At 46.7% G+C, this 19,337-nt stretch overlaps 1 protein-coding gene across 1 annotated transcript; it reads left to right on the top strand.

Moving 5' to 3' along the window:
* The first annotated feature begins 5,334 nt into the window (after positions 1 to 5,334).
* Positions 5,335 to 16,851, top strand: LOC146499854 (nuclear receptor subfamily 2 group F member 6-like). The gene is made up of 5 exons (XM_085136907.1): positions 5,335 to 9,364; positions 10,102 to 10,196; positions 12,765 to 13,099; positions 13,180 to 13,426; positions 15,144 to 16,851. Exons 1-5 carry the CDS (start codon positions 9,093 to 9,095, stop codon positions 15,416 to 15,418), a joined length of 1,224 nt encoding a protein of 407 aa, XP_084993033.1. The 5' UTR covers positions 5,335 to 9,092; the 3' UTR covers positions 15,419 to 16,851.
* The last annotated feature ends 2,486 nt before the right edge of the window (positions 16,852 to 19,337 follow it).

The following is a 19,337-nucleotide window of genomic DNA, read 5'->3' as shown; positions in this document are numbered from 1 at the left end:
AGGCTAAAACTGGACTTCTTTAGGTTTGCAAAGACGTCTTACCTCTTATCCAAGATGCTTATTCAGCTCTAAAACAACTGCCACCAAAGGGGGTTTATTACCTGGGACTCTCTGCCAGTTGTTTTTTGGACTGAAGATGCTCTTGAATGAAAAACAAAACATCTTCACAAACCTAAAGTTTTGCCTTCGTCTTTGCCTTTTTTTCTAAAGACTACCATGACCTGAGAGCCTACACAAACATAAATCACTGCTGGTCTTGTAGCGTCTCCCAGGAAAGATGTTAAACTGTAAGAAAGGGCGACTATCTCGTGTTTGGAAGTTGGCTGTGATGCAGATTTGATCATTTCTGCTCCATTGTATAATAAAAAAATAAATGTTAACCACCTAACATTCAACCAAATTTCATGCTAATAAAAGGCTGGGAAGCAGTTCTTTGTTGAGTTTTGTGCTACAGAAAACTACTCTATGCAGAAAAGAGGAAATGGTATTTTCCTCTGTAGACGACACAAAAGAAAGTTGAGTTTCGCTGCGTTTGCAGTCTTGTTGTGAAGTCAGGAACTGCTGTTGTGCTGTTGGTATCCAGCTTTCCTACTTTTCGAGGCATCAGCCCACATTTATTGTTTATGAGTGGCTGTAGCTGGATAGCTTTGAATACTGAGAATGACATGTAAACTTCAATATCGCCCTTGAATTAAAGTCTGAACTTCAGCTATATGTTGAATTTTAAACTGTGGTGGTTTATAGGGACAAAAATACCAAAAAAGACAACAAAAATTTCCAGATATTTATGTAGCGAGAGTTGGCTCGGGTTGCCCAAAGTTTGAAAATACTTCCACCACCAAAACCAGTGCTTAATTCAGAGAGAGATTTTCAACCACTGCTCCCAAGTCCTCCAAGATCCCAACTTCATATTGCTCGATGTGGATTGGTTGATAAGTGGACAGGGATGGGAGCGACAATGGAGTTCACCAGAAAAAGGTGCTCTTCTCCACGGCTGGCCGAGTAGCCCACACACCGTTTGTGCCACGTATTATTGACACCGCCACCATCTGGAGGTAGACGAGCAGTCCAAAGCTACCCACAGTCTGCCAATGCGCCATCATCGCTGAGCCATAACTTCTCCATGACGCTGACGAATTATCAGGGTGTAGCTCAACTGTTTCCTTCGTATATAAACAAATCTGTACAAATGAGTGATTTTTTGCGAATGCATCTGCTTGAGCTGTTTCTTGGCGAATGCAAGCTTAGCAGAGTGGACTCCCACTGATTCATCATTATGTCCTGTTCTGTTTATGTTCAGACCGAGGAGACGCAATCATGAATTCATTCCCTCTAACTTGCACAAACATGTAATTGGTAACAATGTTTCCATGTAGCTCTGCACAAGAAAGCAAGAATTTGTTGTTCTTGTTGCTAAAATAACATATAAGTCCCCCAGGTATTAATTAGAGCATCTAAAAATGACGTAAACATGTGAATCGTACTTAATAACACTGTGGGGGAAATTCTTGAAGCGGACAGAGCAGACCAAAGCCGAGGCTTATTTGTCTTTATCATCGGCTACATTCAATATTGTATCTTATCTTTTACAGTAGACAAAGAAAAAGCTGCTGTGGCAAACAGCTCAACCGACTCTTCTTCAAACAATAGGTCGTCGTTTGCACTGACGACGAAATGGCTGATTTGAATGACAACGAAACACCAAATGGGAAGTTTCCCACCGCTTCCAACAGGTCCCGGGCGGGCAGTAGGGCAAATATTGATTAGACACTGTGTGTTGCTCTGGACTCACCACAGCAGATGTTTTTCTTTGGCAGGTTGTGCTGCTGTGTTTATTTTAAATTGCTCCGTCATTCGCTCGAGGTCAAAGGCCTGAGGTTGTACAGAGTGTTGTGAAGGAGAGAGAGAGAGACGGTGTTTTTTTGTTTCTCAGGCCTCTGGGCCAAAGGGCACTGGGGCTAATAAGGAAGGAGCAGAGAGTCATGTGTCTGTGCACGCTCAGAGGTACTCCAGAGTTAAAGTTTAACCCCTGCCTTCAAATTCCTGTGCACTGAAACCAATGCTGTTAACACACTGCCACGCTAATAATTAGAGCAACGCTCACAGAGCCTGAGCCGTCTGAAGCTGGGGTCAACCTCAGTCTGTGTACAAGATAAGCACGACATGCAGGCAGCTGTGGAAACGTCCCCTGGTTTTAAGGTTTTCATGTTATTAAACACGACGTATTAAAAATGAACTCGGGCGGCAGTGACGTTCAGGCAGGGAAATATTTCGGTGTACTTTGAACGTCATCTGACGCTTTCTGACACAAGACTATTGTGTTCAGCCAAGAAGGTTATGGGAGAAATGTGAACCTTTGCTAAACACATGATTAGAGTTCAGCAGGTCCTGCAGCGCTTCAACTGGCTGATCCTGAATGTACATAATGGCATGCACATCTGTTTCACTGTGAAACAGTGTATGATGCACCACATGTATGCAGGGGTCCTTTTTATTGGCCCATTGTGCGCTTTCATTTAATTTCTTGACAACTTAAACAGACCTGGTCAGCAGCTTGATGGTTGTCATGTGGATTATTTTTAATGCATTTCACATATTCAAAGACGGCGCTCACGTAAACGTTCGCTCACGTGTGCTCCGTTTGGACTTTTTACTATCACCGGTGACATTAGCCATGTTAGCACACGAGCCTTTGATACGTACACGAATCATTTCACACAGATGTTAAAAAAAGAAAACATATTTTATGTCAGTACAAGCTCCGCCTCTCTTCCACAGCATGTCTTTATCCTGTCTTCCTTCTCTCACCCCAACCAATCACAGCAGATGGCCCCGCCCCTCCCTGAGCCTGGTTCTGCTGGAGGTTTCTTCCTGTTAAAAGGGAGTTTTTCCTTCCCACTGTCGCCAAAGTGCTGCTCATAGGGGCTCATATGACTGTTGGGTTTTCTCTGTATGTATTATTGTAGGGTCTACTGTACAATATTGAGGCGACTGTTGTTGTGATTTGGCGCTGTGTAAATAAAACTGATTTGAACTGAAAAGCATAAATATTATTACAGCATAAAAATATTATTATAGATACTTTGTTGATCCCACAAGTTAACAGTGTGCAAAATAAACGACAAAGCTGACAGGGCACAGGTGAGGGCCTTATTCTGTCAGATGGTACAAAACTATAAATGTACAACAAGGATTAAGAAATAAAAATGAGGTTTAGGAGAACAGAGAGTAAGACTGATATTATGAAAGAGGAAATATGTAGACTATACATCTAAGAAACAGCTGCAAGGAGGTGTAATACAGAAGTATTTGTGCGATTGTTCCAAATCTGAACAGTTTGGATCCATCGTCGGTGCACGCTCGTGTGCCGTGTAATGTGGTGTTCAGGTGAGCGTACGAAAAGTGGGTCCCGGATCGCTCCGGGCTCCAGAGAGCGTTGAGAATGCGCCACAGCCGACTTCACGCTGAGAGCAGCTGCATTCCTGACCTGCAGGTCAAAGAGCAAAGAACAAACACACGCACACACCCACTAACCTCTGGTTAAGTAAGGCACATGTACGGTACTTATGCACAAGGGTATGTGCGTGCGCTGCCTCCGACTTTCAAAGACTCGGCCATGCTTGTCGAACTGCTGCAGCACCCAAACAGATGCAGCTGCAGCTGCTATGCTAAAGTCACAGTCTGAGCACAGCACGAGAGAAAGGTCAACGGCGTGACCTCCTCTTTAAAAATGTTGCACCACAGTTTAATATAAAGCATGTGATTTTTGTCAGTGGCAAATATTTTTCTGTTTTAATTAGTGAATATATATATTTTATATGCTTTCAGGACAGAATAATGTTTTCATCCAAAGCGGTCAGGTGTTTATAAGCAAAAGTGCAAGATTTGGGCTCTTTTGGTCACACGAGCTCTGAGCTGCTCAAATTAAAGGCTTAATTTACAGGATCTAACTGATCTAATGATCTGCTTTTTTCTCACGTCGGCTTTGTTCGTGTTTATCACATTTTATATGATATTAAGCACAAACACTATTTCAGGTCAGTATTGAGCTACGCTGTGTCCAGTTTGGAGAGTCAATCATCACTCTCAAAAATGTGCAGTCTTAGAAAAGTGTTCACTGTGTATGACAAACAGATATATTTAGGAGCTGAGCTTTAAGCATGCTCCACAATCAGCTCTATATAATGGAGGTCTGACCTCTGCTAACACACAAACACGCTCAGGCTTACAGGAAAGCACTAATTCAACTTCCAGCAGCTTAAACCCTGATAACCTCTTAACCAGACAAAAGGCTGATCCATGCGCTGGATGTAGGTTAAAGTTACCAAACGCTCACATGTACAAAGCTGGAAAACAAATAAATCTTTGCTGCCAATTTTTTGTATCAGCTTTTGACTTTGGTAAATCTTCAGAGACAACGTGTTCTTTCAGAGACCACGGGGACAGCGCGTTTTGTCATTCAGGGGGAATTCCCGTAAAGACATGTGATGAGCAAACGCTTTTTGGTACATAGAGGTTCTTTAAGCCGTGCCTGCTTGGAAGCAACAGTGAATACCTCACTCCTTTTTCTCGCTCTCTATTTGGAGGCTGTTATTGGAAACTGTGGTTGGAGGCTCCGATTGTTTATTCTGTCCTCCCCTTTTCACGGAGACCTTCACATGACAATACTGCCGGTGTGGCAGGGAAAGCAGGCCAGGAATTCCACAGGAGTCCTGCCCACCGCCAAGACGATGGATGGATGAGTCAAAGCGCTGATCATCCAGCATTATCTAAAATGACTGTGCTCTTGTTATCTACGAAAACATTTTTGTGGTTGGGTTTGGGCAACGTCAAGGAAAAAGTGAACATTAGACGTTTGCGCACGGGAAAGTTCACTTTGAGAATGACTAAAAGTGTCTCGTAACCTTGATTAACATCTTACCAAAACTGTAAACTTCCACTGCTCCGACTGCACGCTTGACTCAGGATGTACCCCGGTTTCTGGTGTCAGAGTCTTGTGACATACGGCCAACATTCGCAATGCAGGAAGCAGTTATGATTTCCATGAAAACAATGTTTGGAAAACTGACTAGTCATATATAAACAAAACCTCTTGGAGGACGAGTTAGAGATAAGCTGTAGTGCATCCTGCTGCTTTCAAGTGTAAGGAAATAAGGATCGGGTTATCTTAGTTAGGACATTGATTTTTATTTATTTATTTTGCCTTATCAGCAAGTAAAGGAAAGTAAAGGAAAGTGTAGTTGTGAATATTTCTTCAGGGTTTCCTTCAGTGCACGTGCAATGAGGTGCGGTCCAACAGAAAGTCACCTGAATCATTAAAAAACGTTTTAATGAGCTTTTTTTCTACTGATGGCCTTAACTGTGCTGACCAGTTGTGCCAGTAACCTGCGCTGTGGTTAAGAATGAGGTAAAAGTGCGCTGTATTTGCTCATCTGCCTCCACACGCATGTGACTGTGAGTGACGTCCTGGTCTTAATCCACAGGGTTTAATACGATGTTGACCCACCCTTTGCAGCTATAACAGCTTCAGCTCTCGTGGGAATGCTTTCCACGAGTTTATGGGAAGTTTTGGCCGTTCTTCCAGATGTTCTGTTCAGCTCCAGATGTTCTGTTCAGGTCCAGGTGTTCTGTTGGGTTAAGATTAGGACTCTGTGCAGGCCAGTCAAGTTCTCGCTCATGCATGTCTTTGCGGACCTGGCTTTGTGCCCTGGTGCACAGCCATGTTGGAACCGTCCCCAAGCTGATCCCACAAAGTTGGGAACATCAAATTGTTCAAAATATCGGTAGGCTGAAGCATTAAGGGTTCCTTTCGCTGGAACTAAGGAGCCGAGCCCAACCCCACACCACTAAACTTTAAAGTTGGCACAATGCAGTCAGACGCTTACCGTTCCCCTGGCAACCGCCAAACTTGTCCATCGGATTGTCAGTTGGCGAATCGTGATTTGTTACGTCAGAGAACACGTGTGTACTGCTCTAGAGTCCAGCGTGCTTTTCATCGCGATTGGCGACGTAAAGCTGCTGCTCGACCACGTAAACCCATCTGAACACGCTTCTCGAGCTGATCTGAAGGCCACATGAAGCTCGGGGGCCTGTAGCGACTGACTCTGCAGAAAGTTGGCGAACCTCGGCTCACCGCTCCGTGACTTTACATCCTAGCGCTTTGTGGCTGAGTTGCTGTCATTCCCAGTTGTTTCTGCTTTGTTTTGATACCACCAACAGCTGACGGTGGAATATTTAGTAGTGAGGAAATTGGTGGCATCCTATCACTGAGCTCCTGAGAGCGACCCGTTCTTTCTCAAATGTTTGTAGAAACAGTCTGCAAGCCCAGGTGAATGATTTCATACACCTGTGGTCATGGAAGTGACTGGAACACCTGAATCCAGTGATTAGGATGGGCGACTGAATACTTTTGGCAATACAGCGGCAGCAGTGTGGCGACTAGACTTACTTAGACTTAGATCCTCCCGCGCCGATCGGCGCATCGGGCGACAAGAGAACGCCATCAAACCCGGTCTATCAGTTGTTGCTTCATCCCATGACAGTTCGACTGAACGTAAATCTTCAAGGAAAGTCCTCCTCCATGTTATTTTAGGTCTTCCTCGCCGTCTCTTTCCATTCTTCGGGTTCCACAGAACCGCGACACGGGCAGGTCTCGGGTCCGGTAGCCGAAGGATGTGAGCGGCAAATCTGAACCGACGCTTGGTGACTTGGACATGGAGCGGCTCTACTCCTGCACGGCGATATACTTCTTCATTGGCAACGCGATCCCGATATGTGATCTTGAGCAGCTGCCGAAGACAACGTTGTTGGAAGACGTAAAGATGGCGGTTGAACTTTGCAGTTGATTTCCAAGTCTCCACTGCGTACAGTGCCGTCGGTATAACGATGGTCTTCAGGAGCCGCAACTTGGTTGATAAAGGCAGTGCGACTAGAGACCAGTTATTTCAGAGAGGAAGAGTTTAAATTAAAATGACCGAAGCAAAAACGAATGAAGGCGGAGATTATTTATGTTCATGACCAGACTGGAGATGGGCGACCAGCGAATCCCTTTAGGACAAATATGTATGTAAGATTAAGGTTAGACAACTAAAACACATGTTTACTGCTGACTGCATGGCCCCACTTCCTTATTTCCCACATCACTTCCTGTCCCTGCACCGATCATCTTCCTGACCACCATGTCTGCATAAAATCACATCTTCCTCTTGCTCATCCAAATAAACGAAATCCTCCGTCTCGATGTGGAAAAGAAAGGTCGCGCCACCGATTGCGGGCCGCGCCTCGTGCAGGCCTGTGAGTGTGCGCGGCAGGTGTGAAAAGGAGCCGGCGGCGTATCATATAACCTTTTGACAAGTTGCTCAACAACAACAGGCGCTCCCTGTTATTATTGGGTCAACAAAGTCGGAGGAAGTCTTTGGGATTAGAGCGGAGTGGAGAGCACGAGTGTGAATGCCGTGCGCTCGTCGAGCCCCCCCTGGTCTTCGTTCTCTTTCAGCATAGAGGTTAACTCCCCCCACCGCCACCGCCGCCGCCCCTACCACCCCTTTGCTCCCAGGCGGGCCCGGGGTCAGGGCAGAAACCGGCAGCCAGTCAGGCATTCTTTCTGTGTACGTGTGTTTGTGTGTGGCTGCAGCCCACTCGGTGCTCTTTGACTCCGCTGCCCTTATAAGGCGAGCAGCGCCATGGCAACAGCAGGGCTTGAATAGCAGTGTCAAATCCCTCAGCACACAGACACACGCTCACTCTCCCTGAAGGAGGGAGGCAGACACACAGAGCGGGGATTCAGAGAGAGACGAGGCCATCTCCGGGCTGCTCTCCACCGCCGCAGCAGCAGCGGCGCCGGGCTTTCGCTGACCGTGTTTTTTCCTGCGCTTGTTGTTTGCCTAATTTATTCCTGCTGGGGCCAGCAGAGAGAAGGAAAGGCAGAAAGGGGGGAAAAGGACAGGCGGCGTAGCAAAGAGTGCAACAGTACACCGTGACTCGCCGACAGGGAATGCAGCGAGAAGTTCTGGCCTCTGGTTGTTGCTGCTGGATGGACAAGTACTGACAAAACAAGAGGAGGACGAGAGAGGCAGCACTTTAAAGCTGTGAGAGGAGACGCAGCTGCGACTGAAGAGATTTCTCAACTCTGCTTTTGTTTCAGCTTGTTGTTGCTTTTTTTTCCTTCTGTGACATCTGATCCCCCGCTGACTTTAAAACAGTGGAAAGAGATCACGAGAGAAACTCTACTTCACCCGGACGACAGAAACAGGACGTGAACTTTGCTGCTGAGAGTGAAAATAACTAATTCTTTACTTATTTTCATATCAAGCCGAGTGCAGGTAGCCTTAAATATACTTTTAGATTAACAGGCAGTCAATTCGTCAGAGTTTCCCAAACTCCTCGGCTTATTTTTCGGGGCAAATCGTTTCCTCCTCTCCATCACTATCAGCCCCGACAAGTCAAGAGTGAGTCTCGGCTGGAGCTGATGAACAGATAAAAACCTCAGCGCGACAGGAACTGGTTGGACGAGTTTATAAGTCAGAGCAGAGGGCAGGGCAGTTTAACCCTGCATGAAGGAGGGCTGTGTGCGACTCTCCTCCCGCCTGCTCGTCCTTCCCAGAGAAAGTCGTGCGCTGAACACCCACACACAGACAGACTATGCTTAGGGATAGGTGAGAGTTTTTCTTTCAAAGGGGGAAGACGGGGAAAGAAAGTGAGAGGGAGGGAGTCCAAGTGTAATTTATTGTTTCCTGTGAAAAGAGCGAGGCTGCACCCTTTTCACTGCCTGAACTCTGAACCGCACGCCGTGTTCGTGTGTGCGCGTCTGAAGTTTTGTCGGACCTCGGGAAGCCAGCGTGATCAGAGGTCAGGACAGAGAGCCGGGGATTAAAGAAGAGAGGGAGGACAGAACGTGGAAAGACCCACAGGTCAGCTCGAGGCAAAGACGAGAAGGTCAAGAGGCGGAATTTCCCCCCGTGACTTTGAATCTCCTCGGATCGCTGCCGTCGGGGGCGGAATCGGCGCTTTAGACTCTGAGAGCCCGTTGGAAGGCGGTGGGACGGAGCAGGTCTGTGTATGATCCACTCGCGGGGCTGCACGTCTCAGAGAACATGGCCATGGTGAGCGGAGGATGGGGTAATCCCAACGGGGGCGCTAACGGACTCGGGGAAAAGGCTTACCTGAGGAGGGGGGAGGACGAGGAGGGGTCGCCCCGGGCCGGGAGCAGCGACGTGGACGTCGGCGACGACGACAAGGCCTGCGTGGTGGACTGCGTGGTGTGCGGGGACAAGTCCAGCGGGAAGCACTATGGCGTGTTCACCTGCGAGGGCTGCAAGAGCTTCTTCAAGAGGAGCATCAGGAGGAACCTCAGCTACTCCTGCAGGTACGGAGAGCACGCGGCGCTCTGCACGTGGAGAATATTTATTAACCTCTTTAATACAGTTAAAAACAAACGAAGTCTCTGTTAGACTTTGCAGCATCTGTCTGCACAGCTGCAGCAATATATGCCCTTATATCTCTAAAGACACCGTGCACACTCTGTAATCTGATTACATTAGTGCATGACTTTCTTATAAGCTGTTATACAGTCATTCAGCAGATTAGTCCATTTCTCACTCCTGAAGTTTGCGATCCAGCCTCACAAACTGCCAAAAAAAGAGAAAAACACAGAAATGAAAGCACTGAAGGTCAGTCATGTGAGGATTGCTCCAGAAGGTCAGCATTCCCATTATTCTTCACCGCGGGAACATTATGTTGCAACTCAGTTCTGTGACTGAGACCTCTCCCAGCCGCCCAGTGAACTTATTTCTCCTGCAGCGTTGCCTCTGAGTGCAACGTCCTTTTTTTCTTTGGTGTTGTCGGTTTGTCACATCTGGGGCTGAAAGAGCTCCCTGTGAAATGTTTGCACACCTCAACCTGCTGCAAGAGGCAACGCAAGGGCGTGTAGAGCTGATGATTTACAAAGGTCACGAGCTTTGATAGCTTTCAGCTACTCCAGCTCACTTATCACGACTCTGGGGGGGAGGGAGGGAGAGAAAGGAGGGAGATTTCAATCCCATACAGGAAGTTTGTTTGTTAAGTTCAGTCCCGGCTTTCATCTTTAAATGTTTGTTTGTGCAGATCAAACCGAGAGTGCCAGATCGACCAGCACCACAGGAACCAGTGTCAGTACTGCCGTCTGAAGAAGTGCTTCCGGGTCGGGATGCGCAAAGAAGGTATGGAAAGTTCAAACCGACTCCTGCTAAAGGTCGTTAATAATAATAAACGTGTTGCTGCCGTGGTGGGAGATCCCACTGAAAGGTGCACCCATCACCATGTTTGCATCCACAGCACTCCTGCGCCGCGGCGAGCAGAGCCGCGTAATAATGACCCCGTATTCAGAAACGCTCGCGTCGGCTCCTTATCTGCTGAAATTTCACAAATATTTACAGACAAGCCGGTCGTATCGGCTCGAAAGGTCACGAATGCTGTGTTTACAACTTGTTGCTCTGTTGCCTTCAGCAACGAGGAATTCAGGTTTCAGGATAAGCAGCGAGTGGAAAATGCTCCGTTTGAAAGCATCAGCATTATTATTACCGATGCATTAATGTGTGAGCTGCTTTTAGTGCTGTAGATAGCTGAGGTGGAGGCACACGGCGCCTTTGTTGGGCTTGATGATGGCAGAGCTACATTTAAACTGGGAACTCTGATTCGCACTGAGAGGATGCTGGTTGCTGCTGCTTAACAGCTCTGAAGCTCCTACTGGGACATCGTCCAGGTATCTGTCAGCTGTTGTCACTCAGATGCAGCAGCTGAGCTTCAGGAAACAGCAGAAAGCATCAATGCTTAAATGTCACACGAGGAAAACCACCGACCGACGGCCCGACTCTGCTTCATGCTGAAAACGGTTCGTTACCTTTGTCTTGGACGGGTGCGAGCATTTCAGCTCGCTGCCGTCGCCTTGACAAAAACCTCAGCTGTAATTGTGCTCGGCTGTAACCTTACCCCACTTGTATTTCGGTCTGTGTCAGTGGACACCAGACGCTGTGCCATACATAGCGCGCACGGGCGCGGCGTGCCAGGGGTTACATTTGGCCTGCGGTTATTAGTGAACCATGCCGAGCGCGGCCGTGACGCAGGCGCTGTTTCCACATTACCTGGAAATGTGCGCGTCACCTCTGACCCAGTGAGGGAAGCAGCCGTTCAGGTTGCCTTCAGCGAGACTTTGACACCAGCACGTTTGATTCGCTGTAATTTAAAACGGAAATCTGGTCCAGCAGAGCGGAGGATTTCAGATGTATAAAAGCAACAAAACGCCGGCGCTTTCATCCTGTGCCGGTGCGAATCTTTAGTAGTTATGTGCTGAAAAACGTGCGATGGCTGCAGTCACACGTACTGTGAAGCTAATCTGCTGCTCACAGATCGACAGCATAACTAACTTTTTATCTAATGATGTCGTTTTCTGTTTGTTTTTAAACACCTGCAAAGAAACTGAGCTGTTGTAACAGGTTAACTCTGTTTTCATTTGACACTTAATAAACCAAACAAGTGCAGAGGTCACTGACTGAGCAAACGACGGCCTTTGTCTGACAGTGTCAATAAAAACACAAACAGCTCTAATGGATAACTCGTAAAGAGCTGATCTCCTGCACCTGAGAAGTCAATGTTTCACGTATAAGAGGTGACCTCCAGGTGAGCAAATATATACCCAGCAAACATTTAATCCTGAGCTGGGAGAGCGTAACGTCCACGTGACTGAGGAGCAAAAGCTGATAATTGTTGTAACTGTAACTTAAAGCAGTGTCGTTGTATTGCACCTTTCTACTCACCTGAGCATTTAAAGCCGTTTCTGCTGCTAATCTGTGTTATTCAGTCACATCTGCAGCGAGGACGTCAAACTCATCTTACATCGTGGGCCACACACAGACGCCTTTAAACTTCTTCACACTGTTTAAGATTAAACTACACATTTAATCCCTGAGATAAAGTGCAACATTCGTTTTTCTACATAAAGAGAAGCTGCCGTGTGAAATGACAGAAATCTGTCAGCACGACTCTGAAGGAGTTCTGCTAGCTCGTTGCTGCAAAACAGTAAAACTGAAACTTTTAGTTCGTTCACAGAAAATGTGATTTTTCTCTCACCGTGGATCTTTAAACTGATTCTATCGGAGTAAAGTAGAAAACTCTGGTGTCGTATGCATGACCCTGCTTCACCTTCCTAAATCTGTCCAGTGGGCCAAATTTGGAGCCTTTGCAGGGCCGATTCTGGGCCCCGGGCCTTATCTTTGACTCTCCCGAGCTATAGCTAAGGGCTTCCTAACATTTGCACGCACTCCAGTGGATGAATCAGGTGCAACCGCGGGTGGAGTATCATGGCAAACAATATTTTGGCGTGCAGACAGGAGGCGTCTTGAATAACGCGCTGCACCACCTGACCCACGGCAGTTTCAGATTTCACTTTTGGACCGAGCTAATTATGTTAGTTATGTTGTACTCGTGGACGCTGTCGAGCCAAAACACCTGATTTAATAAAAGTATCCTCTGTAAACTCGCGACCCCTCGAAGCTCTGCTGTGAACTGGTTTGTGTCGTGTTTCAGCTGCTAGAACTTCAGGGTCGGGTTTTTCTCAGAAGCTGGTGTTCTGCCCTCGGAAACATCTGTAAACTGATCAAACCGTCATCAAAGCACATTTTTATTGATCTGTACGAGGCGTCTTTATGGGGCAAGAACATAGAGGGTGCATACATGCAGCGTGTCACTCGCTCTCTGAGCTGAAGCTTTTCAGTGGTTTTCTCTCTCTGCAGCCGTCCAGCGGGGTCGCATCCCTCCATCGCACTCAGGTATCAGCCCCAACTCCCTGGCGGGTGGGATCGCGGGTGTGGGTCCAGGTCACATTGGGGCGGACTACTTCAACGGCCAGCCGGTGTCTGAGCTCATCTCCCAGCTCCTGCGGGCCGAGCCGTATCCCCCGAGCCGCTACGGGGCGCCGTACGGCCAGGCACAGATGCAGGCATCGGCGAGCGGCGCCTCCGTCATGGGCATCGACAGCATCTGCGAGCTGGCAGCCCGTCTCCTCTTCAGCACCATCGAGTGGGCCAGAAACATCCCGTACTTCCCGGAGCTCCCGGTTTCAGAGCAGGTCAGGTGTAAAGCGCGGTGACTTGCAGTCAAACTGAGCAACAGACACTCGTGGCTCACAGTGACCCTTTCGCTCCACAGGTGGCGCTGCTGAGACTGAGCTGGAGCGAGCTGTTCATCCTTAACGCGGCTCAGTCTGCTCTCCCGCTGCACATGGCGCCTCTGCTGGCAGCGGCCGGCTTTCACTCGTCTCCCATGTCCGCCGAGCGCGTCGTGTCCTTCATGGATCAGGTCAGGATTTTCCAGGACCAGGTGGAAAAGCTGAACAGGCTTCAGGTGGACTCGGCCGAGTACAGCTGCCTCAAAGCCATCGCGCTGTTTTCTCCTGGTAAGTCGGATCTTCTTCTTTCGAGGGCGGCGCGATCTCTTTACTGTAAACTGATCCCACGGTTTGGTCACAGAGAACCAAAACAAAGCCGTCGGAGGCGTCACACGTTTCCCAGAAATAAAATCACCGCCGTCTCAGGGAGACGCTTTGATTTGACCTCTGACATCATCAAGTAGTCCAAACCACAGATATCCTGTTACTCAGCAGTAACACTGATGAAGCGCCAATGAATTAATACAGGCTAGGTATTGAGTGAAATATTATGGTTATTATTAATCAGAAGATTTAGGAATGCTACTGGAGCTGATGGGCAGTAATTAATAAATACACACAACACAAAATGCTTTTGCAGGTACCATGTATTTAACCAAACCCCAAAGAAAAATAACAAGAAAAGAAAAGGAAAACTTAAATAATCACTCCTGCTGCAGCTATTCAATTAATCAAAAACCCAGTGGGGGTGCACAAAGACAACTAAGCAAATTCTTCTGGCTTATACCAAGCAATATAGAAAACAGTTCCCCATAAACAACACATGTTAACATTAAAAACACTGATGCACACTGAATGTCCATGAGAGATGTCCAAGCGCTATTGTCCAGAAATGGGGGGAATGGTGTGTATGTGTGGAAATCAGTGTATTTGGAAAATGGGGACAGAGCGTCGTCTTTGATAGCTTCCTACCCAACCAGTGGAAGCTTCAATTGCAGAATAAGTCCTGCTCCTAGCCGTTCATTGGCTCGCCATCCTTTTTCATACCCGAAAAGGTTCACCTGGCCTGCATCAAATAAACAAGGCCAAAAAGAAATCACAAGAATACAAAAATGTCAGCCAATTAAGCTAAAAACATTAAGTTATTCTTGTTCCTGTGTACACAATTTATAAGTAAATGAAAAAACAGTATACTTAACCAATTTAACTGAAACATTTCAACTGCTATATACATACTATATAGCTTCACAACGTTTTTTATTCAAGAAATATCGGTCAAATCAAAATCAAATTGTTTGGACCAGCAGCAACCAATTAGCGTCAGCTGGTAGCAAAACAGTCAATTAAAAGTTCAAACTCACCACTTCCGTTCTGTTCAGTGCACAACAACACTACGGCTCTGGCTCACAGTAATCAGCATCTAAGTTGCATAAGTTAGTGGGTGTTAAAAGAAATGCTTTAAAACGGGAAAAGCAAGTGTTTGCCAACACAAACCTGCAACAGCTCTGTCACCTGGCTCGCCTCCAGGCATCTGACAGGAGGAAGCCGGGACAGGCTTACCATGACCCACATGCCATCTGATTGGCTGAGCAAAGTCATGTGGTTGGAGTCATGTACCTGCGATGCGTTCAATGGCAGGAAATAAGTGCAGGATTTTACTCCGGGTTACACCGTAGTAAAGTGTAAGAATGATAAATAAACACAAACAAATGTCAAACTGGCCAAAATGAAGTTCAGATCTCTGAGGTTTGTTTACAGAAGACTTTAAAACAGCGGTGCCAAACATAAGGTCCAGGGACCACGATCGGCCCACCAAAAGATTCCAATCTGGTCCAATCGAAAGCTTTGGAAAATGTAAACAAGTAACACAGAAGTGAATGTTTTACACAATCTGTAGCAGAAACGTCTATTTTTAAAGTTGGTTCACACACTTTCAGACAAAAAGCAAGCAGAACATTTTGCACTTCATCAGGTGATGATACAGCCTCTGTTTTTCTGCCTTTAGACGCTTGTGGTCTGACAGACCCGGCTCACGTGGAGTCCCTGCAGGAAAAGGCTCAGGTCGCCCTGACGGAGTACGAGAGGTTGCAGTACCCCAACCAGCCTCAGCGCTTCGGCCGCCTGCTGCTGCGCCTCCCGGCACTGCGCGCCGTCCCGGCTAGCCTCATCTCCCAGCTCTTCTTCATGCGGCTGGTGGGCAAGACGCCGATCGAGACGCTGATCCGAGACATGCAGCTATCGGGGAGCTCCATCAGCTGGCCCTACGCTCCGGGACAGTAAAGCCAGCTCCGGAGTGAGATCGCACTGAGATGACTCAGAGCTCGGTCGCTTTTTCCTCTCGTTAGCTCTGCAAAGTTTGCCCGATATGACACCAAAGCTGCTTTCAGGGAAAAGAAAGTTTGATCGTCTCGAACGTTTGCAGCAGACCTCTCTCGCCCTCATTCCGGTAAAACTGCTTACCGCGAGGCCACGTGCCGGCACTACCTCCTCCCCCATCGCCCCCAGTGTGACTTGAAAACAGAGTGCGCTCTGAACGAAGCCATAGCAGCGCCACTTGCTGTACGCTGCTGTGGCCGGGACGCGGCGTGCAGGTCGCACGCAAGCTGTGTGACGTTTTGTGCTGAAGTAAGAGACTTTGCTGCCAGACGAAGCATTTGTGAAGACAAGCAGCGCTTCAACACAGAGGAGGCTGCATCTCAGATGTATATACGACACCTGTTTCGTATGCTGTTCAACACAGATCAAAGTAAACACTCAGGACTGAAGCTGAGCAGCTTCAGCTCGCTCTGTGCAAAGGTACCAAATCCAGCAGACAGCACAACAAGCTTTTTTAGCCCCTTTACGAGGTGCTGGGAGGTTCCAACGATCTTCTTTTCTCGTCTCTATTCTGAGCTTAAAGCCGGCAGCTGAAGCCTCAAACGGCCACGAGAGCGGCGCCGACCTCCTCGACCATTTATCAGCAGAAAATGTTGAACTGTTTCCTTTTAGTGCGTTACACGGCGCTGCAGAAGCTGCCGTTAGAAATCAAGCGAATGTACTTAAACACAGCCGGGCTCCTCGGGACGTCGCATCCCAGTCGGACGTTATTACCTCATGTTTTGTACATCGGTGACAGATGGAGATTGTACAGAGAAGTATGTGTGTTAAAGATATTTACAAAGGGATCAAGGCGCTGCTACCACTGTAAGCAGACAAGACCCAGCGGGCAGGTCTTAGCCAAAAATAGAGATTAAAATGTTAAGTTTCATGTGACTTTAATCGTTTGAGATCATTTAGCTACACTGAATCAGGTGACGCCCGCTTTGCTGATTATTCTGTGCTTTTGTGATAGATGTGGTTTGAGTTATTATTTTGTGTCGAGATGATTGTGAACGGCGCTCTGACGTGAGAGGTACTTTGTTATTGGTGTGTTAGCGCGACGACCTGCAGCTCATTGTGATGTTTGTTTTGCCAAACTGAAGTAAGACGACGAGTCGGTGATCGTTTCTGTTCTTTTTACATTTCCAGTTATGTCGTTTAAAAAAAAGGCGAGCGAGGCCACGATCCCTCGCGCCGTCAGACGACTTCACCGCTTCGATGTAAACTCCAGTGATTTGATTGTGTAGCTTTACGTTTAAAAGAATCATCTTTGTGTGACTGCGGCAAAACTGGAACGTGCAAAAGACGCCCGCGCGTTATTTTTGCATTGGAAATAAACGTATACGTTATTTTGAGTGGTGCGTTTTCTTTCAGACGTGACGAATAACTTCATGTGTAACATGTTTGAAGAGACCACCGGGAACTACTGTGTCAGGCACGTTTACATGCAGGGGTGGAGGAGGTGGGGTTTCTCTCAGAAAACAAACTTGGACTAAGTGATGAGCTCGTCCCTCATTCTTGGCGACTCCTCATTCGGTCTCTGATTTGTGCACTAATTACGACCACATTTCACACCAACGTGTAGAAAGGTGAAACAATACAGCCGTGACTGGTTGTTGGAGGCAATAAAACTCATTCAGCTGCTCATGACAGGTTTAAATGAACTGCTGAAGACAGATGTGTGATGGAAATAACTGATACCTGCAGCCTGAACAGAGCATGTGCAGATTTGCATGGGCTAATGCAGCTGAAGGGGTTGTGTCGGTGACCTCATCAGAGCCCCGCAGGCCAACTCGTTTCACACTTGACTGCTACACAAACAGAATTATGTGAGTGGAAGTGGCAACACAAACCTTAGTAGTGTTGGTGACGAGTGCATAGTTGCTCTGGTGACAAACGTTACAATGTGCAGCCATGACCAGACTTTGTGTCCATTGTCGCTTCAGTCTTACATCTTCCTGTGATCGTGTGCAGAGTCACAAGACAAGAGTCAGTATTTACAGTGTTGGCCCAAGCTGGATATCAGCCAGTGGGCCAAAGCCTGAGTGATAAGTGATCTATTCCAGTCTTATCAGTCCTCCAAGCCTGTACGCTCCAGTTGCTTATTAGGGACTAAAAACATCCTCCTTTAAAACGGAGACAGTCTAAGGCTACGTTCACACTGCAGGTGAAAACGCATCAAATCCGACTTTTTTGACCCTCTGCGACTCATATCTGATCATAGTGTGACAGTGTGAACGACACAAATCCAATATTTTCAAATCCGACCTGGGTCACTTTCGTATGTGGTACTGAAGCCGATACATATCCGATGTTTTAGAAAGCTGCTGTTTGATGGTCATGTCACATTAAATCCATCTTTTATGTCACTGACACAAGACAGACGCTAATTATCAGCGCCGGAGAAGACATCGTGAACGCTTCCTGGCCATCCAGTGAAACTGTTGGGAAGACAACGTTGGAGAAACGTGAACATTTTATTTGTGCTGCATAATCTGCAGATTCTGACAGAAATCTGCAACTATCCTTTGAAGCAGCGCTCCTCTAAAACAGCAATAAGGATCATTATTAGGACATATGTAAATAAAATAACTTTATATTTTAAAGCAAAATTGGGAAATGTAAAGTCAGAAACAATCACACAATACTGTTGGTCTGGGTCTAAACAGAGCGCGTTGTGTTTGACGTCTTCTTTTCTGTATGCGGCCGCTTTGAGCGTTCACACTAGAGCGCGTTTGCTGTCACATTTTATTTGTAGTGTGAACGAGCAGACAAAAAAAATCAGATTTGATCAAATCAGAATTGAGCATTAAGACCTGCAGTGTGAACGTAGCCTAAGCAATTTCCAGCATGCTGGAGCGCCGTTTCATAAGGCAAAAGTATTGAAACTGAAGGATTGTTGATGATCAACAGCCAATCTTTATGATAGGAACGGATTAGGATCAATCGGGATTTGTCCAGAAGCTGATTTCCAGCCGGCGGCAGAGAGGTGGAGAAAAGTTTGAAACAGAAATAAAAATCTGACTAAAACCAGAAGCAGGAAAGTGCATGAAGTACAGAAACGCACCACCAGAGGGCAGTATTAGCTCACATTAGTCTCACTGCTGCATCAGCAGCGCTCCTGCTCCCCCTGCTGGGGACTCGCTGCACATGCACTCCAGAGCAAATAGAGAATTAGAAATGTTTATTATTCACTAAATTCAATACTTTTTAGACAACATCATTTATGGAGGTACACAGTTACAAAAATGGTCTTTTTATAATAGCGTCAAAGAAAATAAATTCTTACAAAAATAAATGGCTCGCAAATGGTTTTTAAAATGACAACAATGTTCTTCATAAAAATACAAATGCAAGACGAATCACAAGCGAGTCTACGTGAATTTAAGGTGTACAGTAGATTTTCACAAACGCTGAGGATTAAAGCTCGTTTTCATTGGCAAAGAATCAAATGAGTTCAGCTTATCGACAGAAACGGCGAGGCGGGTTTTTCAGGAGTGTGATGAAAACATAGACACTGTGGTTAATTTGACTAATTTGCATAGTTTAAACACACAACTATGAGCCTACAGTATGTACAAGCACGAATGAATCTCGAGGTTTTAGAGACCAACTGTAAATTTGTTCTGATATATATATACGAAGAGCACGACTCGTTAAAAGAACGCACAATACAACACTGCCACACACAGCCTGTTGGCCAGTTTTGGTGTCACAACATCTGTAAAAAAATATAAAAATCTCAGTGTCGACAAAAGCAAAAAAACGGTAAAAGAAAGCTGTTAAGTTCAGCCACATTTAAGGTCGTTACGAACGCCGACGTGAGAAACCCTCGGCTAAT

Source organism: Neolamprologus multifasciatus, chromosome 17 (assembly GCF_963576455.1).
Source record: "Neolamprologus multifasciatus chromosome 17, fNeoMul1.2, whole genome shotgun sequence".
In the NCBI taxonomy this organism is placed as follows: Eukaryota; Metazoa; Chordata; class Actinopteri; order Cichliformes; family Cichlidae; genus Neolamprologus; species Neolamprologus multifasciatus.
Note: the sequence above shows the minus strand (reverse complement) of the source record. Positions and strands in the feature narration are given on the sequence as shown.